Source organism: Cucurbita pepo, chromosome 13 (assembly GCF_057944985.1).
Source record: "Cucurbita pepo subsp. pepo isolate OVF chromosome 13, ASM5794498v1, whole genome shotgun sequence".
Taxonomy (NCBI): Eukaryota; Viridiplantae; Streptophyta; class Magnoliopsida; order Cucurbitales; family Cucurbitaceae; genus Cucurbita; species Cucurbita pepo.
Window position 1 is genome coordinate 16,111,331 of NC_141810.1, and position 12,456 is coordinate 16,123,786.

The following is a 12,456-nucleotide window of genomic DNA, read 5'->3' on the forward strand; positions in this document are numbered from 1 at the left end:
AAAAGAGATGCTGCTTCCTAAAGTCATGAAGATATTGGTTTTGCACGAAATTTAGGTGGATTGATATCATTTTTAGAGCATATACGTGGAATTGAGAAGTTATGGAAGCAATTTCTTCTTCATAAAAGAATGAAAACAAACGTAAATAGAACAAATATGGAAGCTTTCAATTTCCAAATATGCTCTTTAAAAAGTTCAAGAGAGAAAGAGAGGGAACAGTTTATGCATTTATGAACATGAAAACAATGACCCAAATAAGTGAGAACTGGTAATTCAGACATGATTCATGTGCACAAGTTATTATTGGTATAAGTAATTGTGTAAAAGAAAGTGTGATTAGAATCGAACCCAGCATCTGGTGCATTTTGCAATGCAGTCTCCTTTACAATCAACATTGTAACCCAATACCTTGGGATTACGCAGAAGAAGATTCCTTAGTGATTTGCCTTGAATTCCCCACTCCTTCTCCAACAATTGTACGTTGGTTTTCAGCTCCTGCTCAAGATTGCAGCCAAGAACTTCAGGGAATTTTTTGAGCAGCTTAGAGAGATCGTCATTAGAGAGCCCAAGTGTCCTCAGATATTCCAGTATCTCATTTACGGTATCAATATTAGGAACTTCCTTCTTTCTGTCTTCGCCCCAGTAGGGTGAATGAATGTGGCCAAACGCCTTTCCGAGCATCTTATCTTGCTCCTCATCACTAAAGCTGAACGTGGACAGAGCTTGCCGACAAGCTTCCCATGTCTTCTTATCCTCATCACTTAATACCAAGCTTTCGACTTGAGCAGTTGAATGGATTTCCCACTTCCTCGGATAGGGACTTTGTCTCCTCACATCCATTATCATATACTTAGCAGGCTGATAGGAGAAACTCACATTTGAACATACAGCTTCTGATTTGGCGGTGCCAGTGCAGGGCTGCAATGAGATTTTAAGAATAAATTTAAACCCTATAAGATAATGTATAAAAGTATTGATTGAGCAATAAGAGTATGAAGTCAATAGTATTCCATGGGACGAGACAAAAGCTGCTACTCACAGTAGAAAAGCAGAGACGAGTTACAGAATCAACTGTTGATATAGGAGATACCAATGATTTTCCTAGCATCCCTGTACCATATTAACAAGTTTAGTAATACACGTACCATTCATAACATATGACTCATCTCACACGGAAAATCCCTCCCATTCCTAAATTGTGATTAAACATTTTCTTTGAATCAACAATGAGTTCCCTTCACGCATGCAGAAGATCCAAGCGAGTTAATGCAACAAAGATAATTGTTCTATCAAAGGCACAGTTTCCAACTTACAGTTACCTTCCAACATTAGTATTTTGAAATAACCGTACTACCAATAAAATTTTTATCAACGAGCTAGTAGATGAATTTCCATGCAAAATCATGTCTCAGTCTGAGCTCACTTAGGATTGTCAACTTTATCCAAGTTCTGAGTTCAAGAGAGTCATGGGAAATTGGAACAAAAGAAAATCCGACAAGTACTGAGTATATAAAAAGGACCTCACAAAAATTTAAAGCTTTACAAATATGCCTGATAGATATAACAATAGAAAACCTCGCAAAAATATGTTAACTAAAGGATATAGTGAAATCATTCAAGAGTGCAAAAGTTCCAACTTCCGAAATAACAATGGTATCAAACATTAATAGGCGGCCCTATGTAGACAGGTGGCTAACTAGGATCTCTTTAAAAGTCAATTCCACATGTAAGATTGGTGACCATGCTCACAATAGAGCTTTGAAAATAATTCATGGAAGAGAACATTAGTACATGGAAAGTGAAGCAAAAGATGGTTGAGATCCTCGGAAGCCTCTTAGAAGGCGTTTGATATGAAGTCCTTGATTTTTGGGACCAAGTTCAATTACATTCATGTGTCATTCAAACAAGAATTCAATCTTACGAGCTTCTGATTCCTATGTTTTCCATTCTGATACAAATTATACTAATATCTCTCCAGTTCTAACCTATCAGACACTATATCCTTTATTTCTAGACATCTAATACTCATTCATGGTTACTTCAACCACACACATCTCAGTCCTTGCAATCTTATCCCCAAGCTTTATATTTCTAGGCTTCCCATTCTGATGTTGGCATACCAACATCCCCTCGAGAAAAAATGCACCATCAAGATGGGAGATAAATAGAAACGTTCCTACGCATTGAATCCACAATAATAGATAAAATAATCTATCAAGACAAATTTGTACGTGGTGAACTACATATTTCATTGAAAAAGATAAGAAAACTGCTGAATTGATCATCGAGGTTTTTCCACCAGTACGGACAAAGTGGTTAGTGCCTCATTCCATAGAATACACATACAGTTACACAAATCGAAAAAACAAACAACCACTCAAGTCAGTAATTAGACCATGCTCTACAGCCCATTTCCGTCAGTTATGGAATTGCATGAACATGCAAATGTTAAGGAATCTCAAATGATCCATGATGTTGAACAATTTCAAATAAACGTGAAGCAATTCTTAAGGGCAGAAACTTCAATCCTACCACACATGTTGAAGTAAAAAATAAACTATAATTCCTTCTTTTTGACTGCCAGTCGTCAAAAGGTAGCCATGATCAAAATTTTGTTCGTGGAGTTGGCAGAGTAGAGGCAACAACTCCTAGCGAATACTCCAGCATAAACAGAAAGATGTTGCTGTACGACATGATGTGATCTTCCAAACAGTGCACTAGAATTATGCAAATATGCAATGTGAACACTATGTTTTATGACTATATCATGCAGCAAAATTTTCAACCAATGTCTTTCTTCTCCAAGAGAAATGGATCATATCATCGGCAATAAGGCAGTATCGCCATTGTATACAAAGATAAACTTGCAGTTCATAACAGGAGGAGCTCGAGCGCTTATATCTGACTATTCTCTTAATTGAGTTGAATTGAATTGAATTGTGTGTGAGTGACACGAGCAAAGAGGTTCCTTCGAGATTGGAATTTCGATCAAAACCGAATGCGAAAAAGGAGCAGTTAACATATCCAATTAAGATACCTACTTCGTTATATGAACGAAACAAGGATTCAAAATTCTTCAAAGAGTTGCAAACGGAGCATAGAGATGAAATTAGAGGAAGAACCTGAAATTTGAGGGAGCTTGGTGGCGAATTGCTCGCAGAGGGAATCGAAGTGAAGCGTATAGAGTTGTGGTTGTGCAGCGGTGGTTGAAGAAGAAACGTCACCCACTGCGAGAATTAGGACGATGCGAGCCACAGATTGGCCGAGACTGAGAGAGCAAACTTCTTGTCCTTTGCTTGCAGCCTATAGCCGTGTTTGCCTCCGCCGCTCCTTTCTTTTCGTTTTCTTTTCAGTTTTTTTTTTTGGAGCTAAATTAATTATTAAAAATATTTGTTTTAAATAAAACAATTAACATTTTATTTTAAGCGATGTTTTAAAAAATAAATAAAATTTTTAATTTTGGTTTAGATATTAAAAATATTTTATTAAAAAATGTATTAATGTAATGTGTAAATGTAAATTTAGAAAATTGTATTGATTTTAAAGTTGTGTAATAAATGAATAATCTTCTAATTTTGTATTTAATAAACCTTTTTAAGATTTAAAGATAGGAAGTCGAAGGAGAAAATTTATAGAGTTCAACAACCATGAATTTGTGATCTAATTGGTAATCATGCATTAAAAAGAATCTACCTAATATTTTATTGTGGTTATTTAGCGTAATGTTTTTGAAAATTTCGTGTGCAGATTTGGATGATTTTGAGTTTTGATTCAATGCTGGACGAGTCCCTCGTGGATGGACGATTGCAGAGTTCGGTTATCTACCTCATTGTCTCTCTCTCTCTTTCTATCTTCCGCCATGGATAAACACCAGAAATTCTTAATTCTTATTAACTCTTCAATCTGAAAATCCCATTCTTTAATCATACTCTCAAATCTCAGATCTGTCGAGTTACTCGTGATACTCCATTTCTCCTGTTTCTTGTGATCTCCTTTGTCAGACCGATTTGGGCAGAATCGAATGAACTTCCACTCTTTCTTTTTCGAGTAAGAGGAGCGTTTGCTTGCTGGGGTTGGATGATTGAATATGCAAATGGCTCAGTACAGGCAGTCGGGGACGGACAGAAATGGACCACCGTTCCATTCCACCAACAATGGCGTTGCCGATCACGTTGCGGTGGGAATTCGTTCTGCGCCGTATAAACAGGCTAGGGCTCGTAGGTCAGCTCGCTCCGATAAAGGCAGAGGGATCTCAATTGGGGCGATTATCTTTGTGCTCTCTCTTGTTCTTGTCGCTACCGTCTTAGCTTATTACTATTTATTGAGAGACACCAAAGGTCAGTTTTACTTTATCCTTTCTTGTTTTTGAGTTTCTGGCGGAGAGAGAATGCAACATACAGTACGGATTTGGAATTGGAATGTTTGGGATGTAGAAATTTACTTCTTCTAGTTCAATGGGTTTAGCTCAATCTTCCATTGGTAATGATATCAGTTGGTCCTCATGCATTTAGCGAGCCTTTCTATTTCCCCCCTGACTTGAATACCTATTGGTCCCTTTGAAATAACTATTTGCCCACCTCCCCCAATCTAGAATGTGTTTGTTGCAGAGAATTAATGTGTAATCCGAATGTCAAATGTTTTGAATGGTGGTCTGTTTGTTTACCCTCGTATTTTGCTGATGTGATTGTTTTGTTTTCGTCATTGGGTTGATTTCTGTTTATTCTCTGGTTATAGAAGTCCTTGTAAATCTAGGTAGCCTTTAACTGATTGATAATGCATTGATGCAGAGATTAGTAACTCTAACGTAGAGGATGATGACTTCAAGAACGACCCTGATTTTCTTGCAAATGTTACTCGGACAGAGACAACCAAGGTCAGGTTTGGTAAAGGGTTAGTTGTGCATGGGCGTGATTCGAGGTATTGGGATGGTGATGATAGGAGAAGGGACCAAGATTACAATGAGGATGTGGTGGAACATAGGAGTACTACCAAAAAGGCTACTGAAAAGGGTGACGTTCCAGCAAAAGTAAGTGAGGGCCACAGAGAACCATCCCTTGAACATTCTCAAAACAGTTTAGACAGGAAAGACAGTGGACTATATAATGAAGCTGGCCGAAAGGAGTTGAGGAAGTATGAAGCTGAATACGAGGCTTCAGTAAAGACCTCAGGTCAATTGGAAAAAGAAGGAAATGAAGACGACCAGGTATCTGATGACGATGATGTGGAAAACTGGAATGACATTATCGATACCGAAGATGAGTATGGACATGGAAGTGATAATCAAAATCCTGCTATGGAAGAAGATGATGATACAGAACGTGAGAAAGGGGACCATTCTGATGCAGCAGGTTTAACAGAGGAAGATTCCGGGAAATCATTTAATGTTGTTGAAAATGGAAAACCCCATAATGATGACCATGGGAAATCCCTCAATGTGCATGATGGAGAAACCAAGTATCAGCAAGATGATGAGAATGTTGAGGCTACCAACCATTCATTTGATGAGGATTATACGTTGAGTTCCCAAAATTCCGATAAGGTTAATCAAAGCTCCAAACATGTTGGTGTCACTATTGGTCAGCATACAAAGAGGTCAAAAATGGATTCGAGAAAGAAGCCAAAGAATCGAAAATTTTCAGGTACTGCTAGGTGAAAAATGAGAGGATTTAATGGATCATATATAAAACAGTTTCTTTCTAGATTTGGAGTTTGATTAACTCTTCCATATGCATATCAGACAAGTAATCTTGATATGCGTAAGCTTTGTGTATTATGCATTGATGACTGGAATATGACATTTTACTTTTGTACTTTTGTTATAGGATCCGAAATAAAATGTTCTGTAAAATGATATTTTGATGCTCTACTGGCAGGTTCATCATGTGCGATAAAGTTCTCGAACTCTACTGCACAAATTCTTGAACCTTTGGAAAGTAAAAAATTTGTTAGATTCACTTTGCAATACACCAAGACAGAAGAAAAGCCAAGCAATCAAACAAAATGGATGCCTAGATTTGCAGGGCATCAGACTTTGCAAGAACGAGAGACATCATTTTATGCACAGGATCAAAAGATAAATTGTGGCTTTGTGAAAGGTCCGGAAAGCTTTCCAAGTACAGGTTTTGATCTGGCAGAAGATGATTCGAATTATATCAGTAGCTGCCACATCGCCGTGATCTCCTGCATTTTTGGGAATTCGGACCACCTGAGATCACCTACTGGGAAAACGGTATAATATTTCTTTCTCTTTCTAGTTAGCACTTCGCATTCGACGTTTAATTCTTAATCAACCGATAGAGGAGTTAAAATGTAAAATGAAAGATGACAGGTTCTGATTCTACAATGTACTTTTTCTCCTGTCTTCAGAAATTCTGCCTATCCATGATCAAACTATTATGCATTGTATACGATGGTCTCATGCTATATATGTTATTGGTGATATCACAAAATTGGAAAGCCATGCTGCTTAACGGCTTTTAACAAAATTTGTGACTATTTCTCTAAGATAGTATTTGAGATGAGTATTCGTTCTTTTTGAGATTTCAGCTTAATGAAGTTTTACTCAATGTTCTCTTTATTTACGCCTCCTATATTCTGCTTCTTCCATTGATATTCTTCTTCTTTGCTCGTGAACTTCTTTCCCTATTTTGCTTGTGTATGCATGTAAGTCAAAGATTTACGACTTTATGTTCCTAACAATCTCATATTATTTATGAACATATCATATGTTATGGTAGACAGTAGTTGAGTCCAGTTTGCCTTTGTTTCAGGTTTCTCGTTTTTCAAGAAAAAATGTCTGCTTTGTTATGTTTATGGATGAAGTTACCTTGGAGACTCTTTCAACAGAAGGTCAAACAGTGGATAGGACGGGTTTTATTGGAGTATGGAAGATTGTTGTGGTAAAAAATTTACCGTACACTGATATGAGAAGAGTTGGGAAAATACCAAAATTATTGGCACATCGAATTTTTCCTTCCGCAAGGTGAGAATACAACAATATTTAAACATGCTGCCTAGTCTCCTTACCGTGAGCTTTAGAGTGTTCTTCGTTCTTTCTTCCTTTCTTCCTCTTTTTGTTTTGTTTTTATTTTTTTGAAGTAAGAATGTATATTTCTTTATTTATTTCTTGTTAGAAACGATTTTTTTGATAATGAAACTACCAAGTAAGAGAACCCCTGGGGATTTTTCCAGTGTAGCAGTACTCTTTTCTTTCTGTTCTTCTATTAGAGAAAAACCATCTTATCTCTTTCATTTCAGATTTCCTGTAGGGTAGGTGTGGGTTGTTTGTCCTAATGGGCTTGTAATTTGCAATTTTAGTTTTAAGATAACAAAAGGCTTGTGTATCCATGAACGCAGAGAATATATTTTCCTGTTATGTATTCCAAATTCTGGTCATAGCTTATTTACGTTAGAATCAACAACAATTTGAGGAATTTATTGTGGGATTACGGTACTTGGAAAATTGGGTTCGCATTTCTGCCTTCCTTTTTGCTTGAACTATTTTGAAGGTATTCGCCTAAAGTTTTCGATTTGTTATTCTGAATTCTAATTTAGATAATTGGTTATTTTGTGAGAACAAAATTCAACACTTGGTGTCTAATTTTTTGCAAACTTCTCTCAGGTACTCAATCTGGTTGGATAGTAAGTTACGGCTTCAATATGACCCTCTGCTAATCTTGGAATACTTCTTGTGGCGAAAAGGTTATGAATTTGCAATTTCAAATCACTACGACAGACATTGTGTATGGGAAGAGGTGGCTCAGAATAAGAGATTAAACAAGTATAACCATACTATCATAGATCAACAATTTGCCTTTTACCAGGCTGATGGATTGAAGAGGTTTAATGCATCGGACATTAACAAGCTTCTTCCCAGCAGTATGTTGTCAACAACTTTTTCTCGTTGTTTTTTTTTTTTTTGGAGTAATTTGTACGTTATTATTGAGATCCCTATTGCTCTGGCGTGTCATTGACATGAATTTTTTTTTTCTGTTGGCAAATGCAGATGTGCCCGAAGGATCTTTCATCATTAGGGCCCACACTCCTATGTCGAATCTGTTCTCTTGTCTATGGTTCAATGAGGTTGAGAGATTTACTCCCCGAGATCAACTTAGTTTTTCATACACATACCAGAAATTAAGAAGGATGAATCCTGGAAAACCTTTTTATCTTAATATGTTCAAGGTGAGTAATCTGCGGAATATCCCCTCAAGTGGCTTGTCCAAATATTGCTCTAGTGTCACATAAGAGAAGGAAACTAAAAAGGGAAGAAAATAAATCTGGAACCCTAAAATTAACACTTTCTTCAACCCTTTTTGCAGGATTGTGAGAGAAGAAAAATAGCAAAATTGTTTCGTCACAGGTCAGACGAGAAGCGAACTGTTCGGAAAAAGGCAATGGAGTAATGTGTTATATGTTTTTATGGTAGCCGGTTTGACATAATTCACTTGGCAATATACCTCTTGAGTGCTTGGTGAATTTATACATATATCCCTGGTCCAACAGTGGTGTGATGGACACGCTGCCAGTCAATATACTCCCTAAACCAAATTTTGCTATTGAGATTTGTGAACTTTTGGACATCTTATATCAGCAGATTGTTAAACACAGAGTTGACGATGCAGTTATTACTTGACATCTTCATGGAGGAGGCCAGGGAGCTGCAGTAGTGTTTTAGTAATGTGAATTTTACTTTCTCTTCGTTGCTTCATTTGGAGGTAAGAGAGTTCTAAATTCATTTGTACCATTTCTGTGACATTATGAATTGTGTAATACTATATGCTCACAACCCGATTAATATGAAGTTCATTTGAAGAATGTTTCATTCCAAACTGCTCGCTATCTCATTTCTCTGTGGTGCATCCCTTAACTGCAAGATCCCATTTGACTCATTTTGGGCGCAAGTTTTCGAGTGTATTTTTGAATTATTACTAACTATACGATACACGTCTCTGTGTATCTATTATTGGCTGGAAATAAGTTCACACATTTAAGGAAAACTCTATCTGTATATTGGCCACAAGTCTCGATTTCCCGTGCTGCTAAGAGGTATGTCGAAAGAGATATGCGCTAATGGTTCATTCCTTCCTTCCTTCCTTTTTATAATGTCTGTGTGAATAGTTCATTACCTGCAGAGTTGAACATCTCCAAACCCTCCTTCAGGGCCATAGAGTTCTTCAACAAATCAACACTCTTCTCGAACTACATCAGCAGTACAGCGAACGACAAGCTGAGCTTTAAACATAACAGATGTCGTATTGCCCCTGATGTCTTCAATCTTCTTGCCAAAGCTAGAAACAAGGTTATGTGTGGGAACTGATATTAGCCTCAAGGTCAGTAAGCATGCAAAAATCTTTCTCCTTCACTTGTATTTAGACTGGACACAGCAGAAATTATAAACCTAACAATATATTAGTAATGTAAAATAGCACTTTCTTTTGGTCTTTGATATGTTATGTTTGAACTAGCTCATCCTCATCAGCATGAAGCCGATTATTATTTTCATTCCCCAAAGCTCAATTTCAGCCCTGCTTGGTCCTTAGAACAGAAACCCACCCCGCATTTAGTCTATGTGCTTTCCTTCCAGAGATTTACGTATTTGTAGTATGATCGTCGGTGTCGAGAACCGAATATGTATTTACGTAGACGTCGTCAAGGAGGATACAGTATGAAAATTGTGGAGAGCTCATAATCCACTGATACCCCCAGTAGGTAGTACTTACCATTTGCGCTAACTAACTAGGATTAGCAAAGAAAACTTACCCAATGCCATTTTGATTGATGTAGCCATGGAATTCAACAAGCTTTCTGGCAGTTCAGAAGGGGGAAAAAGGGGACAAAAAGCGATGATCTTGCAAAAGCCAAGGGATGAGGAGGCCTCGTAAGCTTGAATTTTATTGTAGTAACTAATTGCTCTTCATTCATCTTTCTTTCCCTTTCTTCTTTCCTCTCACTCTCACTTGTTTATTCACGGCATCTTCTCCTGTCCTCTTCCTCCAACGAAGACTGCCTTTCAACCCGGACTCGGACCATGTACACCCCTAATTTCTTACGCCATTGGTACAAAAACAAGTCTCGATTTTAAGATGCTAAATTATATTATATTTTACATTATATATCCGAAAATTGGGAAAAAGAAAATCCCAGAACGCACTTCTTTCCAAACTCCAAACACCAATAATCACGACGTCCGAGCTTTGAGCTTCCTGCGAAAGCTATGCAGAAACAGAATCTTCTTCAGCACCTTCATCATCACTACCACACCCGCCATCCTCGCCGACAGCAGTGCCCCACTACTGCCGCCGCGCCCTCCGCCGTCTTTCTTTGCTTCCTTCGACTCCGAGTATTCCAGTTCCGGCAACCTCCCAGACCCATATCTGGAACTCAAATTCTTGAGCAATTCTTCATTGAAGTCTTCCCACAGCACATCCATCTTCTCATCTTCTTTCTCATCGCTATCATTCCTTCTTTTTTCCGAAGAGCCAACATTTCTACAGCCACCATCTTCTTTCTCATGGCGGTCCGTTGGTTTTTGTGGCAGGCCCCATAGGGGAGGTGATCCAGTAATGGGGGTGGAGCCGCCATTGATGGGTTGGAAGCTGAAGTCTTCTGGAGCTTCCATGGCGGTGGGTGGATTTGATCACAAAAATTGAAACTTGGGAAAAGAAGAGATGGGAATTAGTTAATAAAATGGTTTGATTAAGTTGGGGGTTTGAGATTGTTTATAAATTGGTTCAAACTCACAAATGGAAGTAATTACAGCCATATGAAGCAATCTGGTTTGTGAGTTGTCACTCCTCTAGTTTAAGCAAAAGCATTGAAGGGCGGGTGGGCAGCCCTTTTTGCATCTTTATACTTGCTTAAAATTTAGTTGCAAATCGAACCTATTTCTAGATTACTAAGCTATGCTCAAATTGTAATCTAGGTAAACGATTGAAGGAGAGGAGAATGGAGAACGTTAATCGATACTTTATCTACTTAATTATGCTTGAATTAACATAATAAAAAATTGAGAAGTTTTTCATGAGCAAATCAAATCATATCAACAAGTGAATTGAAAAAATTTGAATACATTATCTTGTGGATGAATAAAAAAAAAAAGTATATTTGGAATGAATAATTTTGAAATATATAGGTAAAAGGGCATTGCAAAATATGTTTGAGGAGAAGAGTGGCGCGAGATGGGCACGCTTAAAGCCACACACACACACACACACACAAAGGTGGCATTGATTCCAATCAAATCCTCTCTCTCTCTCTCTCCATGGATTACGAAAGCAAGTGTTGTGAGGCTTCTAAGTAACAGTACTAACTCCCCATGGCTCTTCTTCTTCCTCATCTCTTCCCTTCTCCCTCCCTTCATCATTCCAAGTCCAGAGACAGTCCTAGAGCTTTTTCTTCTTCTTCTTCTTCTTCCTCTGTCTCCCTCGCCGGCGTCCACACCCCTCAGCCTCAGCTCCAGGGCTCTCCTCTCGCCTCTCCTTCTGCTTCCCCCGGTTCCCGCTCCGATGACCCAAGAGACCACTTCTATGTCAATCTCGGCCTTGCTGTCAGGACTCTTCGCGAGGACCTTCCTCTAATCTTCGCCAGAGACCTCAATTACGACATCTACAGGTACTTCTCTCTCTCTCTCTCTCTCTCTCTCTCTTTTTCCGATTCTGGACCTAATTTCCTCGTCTTTTTGGCCGTCTTACATTGTTTTTGGGGTTTTCCAGGGACGATATAACCTTCTCTGATCCTCTGAACACGTTCAGTGGGATTGAGAGGTACAAATTGATATTCTGGGCGTTGAGGTTTCATGGCAAAATCCTGTTCCGGGAGATTGGGATTGAGGTGTACAGGATTTGGCAGCCTTCTGAAAACGTGATACTCATCCGGTGGAACTTGAAGGGCGTTCCTAGGGTTCCATGGGAGGCCAGGGGTGAGTTTCAGGGCACTTCCCGGTATAAGGTGGATCGAAACGGCAAAATTTACGAGCACAAAGTGGACAATTTAGCATTTAATTTCCCCCAACCACTCAAACCGGCTGCTTCGGTGTTGGATTTGGTTTCTGCGTGCCCTGCAAGCCCCAATCCGACGTTCTTGTGGGGAACACAGGATTTGCATTACAATAGCTCTTCCTGGGTGGAGCTTTATCAGGCAGTGAGGACAAGTGTGGGTGGAAAAGCCTACTTGATTACACAAGATGGATTTCTTACATGTTCATCATAGTATATATATACACATATATATTCATCTATATTTTATATTCTGACAATTTATTGATGATAGCAAGCAATAAGAGTATAATAAAACATAGATCTCCAATTGAAGTGGGTGGCGACAGAGTGTGGTTTGTCTTGATGTGTTATTTGAAGCATAGATCTCCAAGGAATCATCATAGGTTTATAATTGCTTTTTTCCTATGATAATTGCTTTTTTCATTGCAATTCTTGGTGCATAAGGAGCTAAAACTAA

The 12,456-nt window shown here is 38.4% G+C and overlaps 3 protein-coding genes across 4 annotated transcripts; 2 read left to right on the plus strand and 1 right to left on the minus strand.

The window, feature by feature from the left end:
• Positions 1–208: 208 nt before the first annotated feature.
• LOC111808316 (Mitochondrial transcription termination factor family protein) lies at positions 209–3,282 on the minus strand. Its single transcript, XM_023694228.2, has 3 exons — positions 3,123–3,282; positions 1,040–1,110; positions 209–918 (listed from the first exon to the last, which is right to left on the minus strand). The coding sequence occupies exons 2-3, from the start codon at positions 1,106–1,108 to the stop codon at positions 337–339; spliced, it is 651 nt and encodes a 216-aa protein (XP_023549996.1). The 5' UTR covers positions 1,109–1,110; positions 3,123–3,282; the 3' UTR covers positions 209–336.
• A 244-nt stretch (positions 3,283–3,526) lies between these two features.
• LOC111808314 (uncharacterized) lies at positions 3,527–8,831 on the plus strand. 2 transcript variants are annotated; one of them, XM_023694225.2, is made up of 8 exons: positions 3,527–3,667; positions 3,748–4,337; positions 4,788–5,639; positions 5,874–6,229; positions 6,771–6,982; positions 7,622–7,878; positions 8,006–8,184; positions 8,322–8,831. In XM_023694225.2, the coding sequence occupies exons 2-8, from the start codon at positions 4,088–4,090 to the stop codon at positions 8,403–8,405; spliced, it is 2,190 nt and encodes a 729-aa protein (XP_023549993.2). In that variant the 5' UTR covers positions 3,527–3,667; positions 3,748–4,087; the 3' UTR covers positions 8,406–8,831. The 2 variants fall into 2 exon arrangements, with proteins under 2 accessions (XP_023549993.2, XP_023549994.2); XM_023694226.2 differs by lacking the exon at positions 3,527–3,667 and having other exon boundaries at positions 3,686–4,337.
• Positions 8,832–11,204: 2,373 nt separating this feature from the next.
• LOC111808315 (uncharacterized) lies at positions 11,205–12,311 on the plus strand. Its single transcript, XM_023694227.2, has 2 exons — positions 11,205–11,613; positions 11,715–12,311. Exons 1-2 carry the CDS (start codon positions 11,318–11,320, stop codon positions 12,208–12,210), a joined length of 792 nt encoding a protein of 263 aa, XP_023549995.2. The 5' UTR covers positions 11,205–11,317; the 3' UTR covers positions 12,211–12,311.
• The last annotated feature ends 145 nt before the right edge of the window (positions 12,312–12,456 follow it).

Coding starts and splice junctions, on each gene's coding strand:
- LOC111808315 (XM_023694227.2), top strand. CDS start 11,318: ATGGCTCTTCTTCTTCCTCATCTCTTCCCTTCTCCCTCCCTTCATCAT. Junction 11,614..11,714: donor CTCAATTACGACATCTACAG/GTACTTCTCTCT, acceptor GGGGTTTTCCAG/GGACGATATAACCTTCTCTG.
- LOC111808316 (XM_023694228.2), bottom strand. CDS start 1,108: ATGCTAGGAAAATCATTGGTATCTCCTATATCAACAGTTGATTCTGTA. Junction 919..1,039: donor CTCGTCTCTGCTTTTCTACT/GTGAGTAGCAGC, acceptor ATCTCATTGCAG/CCCTGCACTGGCACCGCCAA.
- LOC111808314 (XM_023694225.2), top strand. CDS start 4,088: ATGCAAATGGCTCAGTACAGGCAGTCGGGGACGGACAGAAATGGACCA. Junction 5,640..5,873: donor AAAGAATCGAAAATTTTCAG/GTACTGCTAGGT, acceptor CTCTACTGGCAG/GTTCATCATGTGCGATAAAG. Junction 8,185..8,321: donor TTTATCTTAATATGTTCAAG/GTGAGTAATCTG, acceptor CCCTTTTTGCAG/GATTGTGAGAGAAGAAAAAT.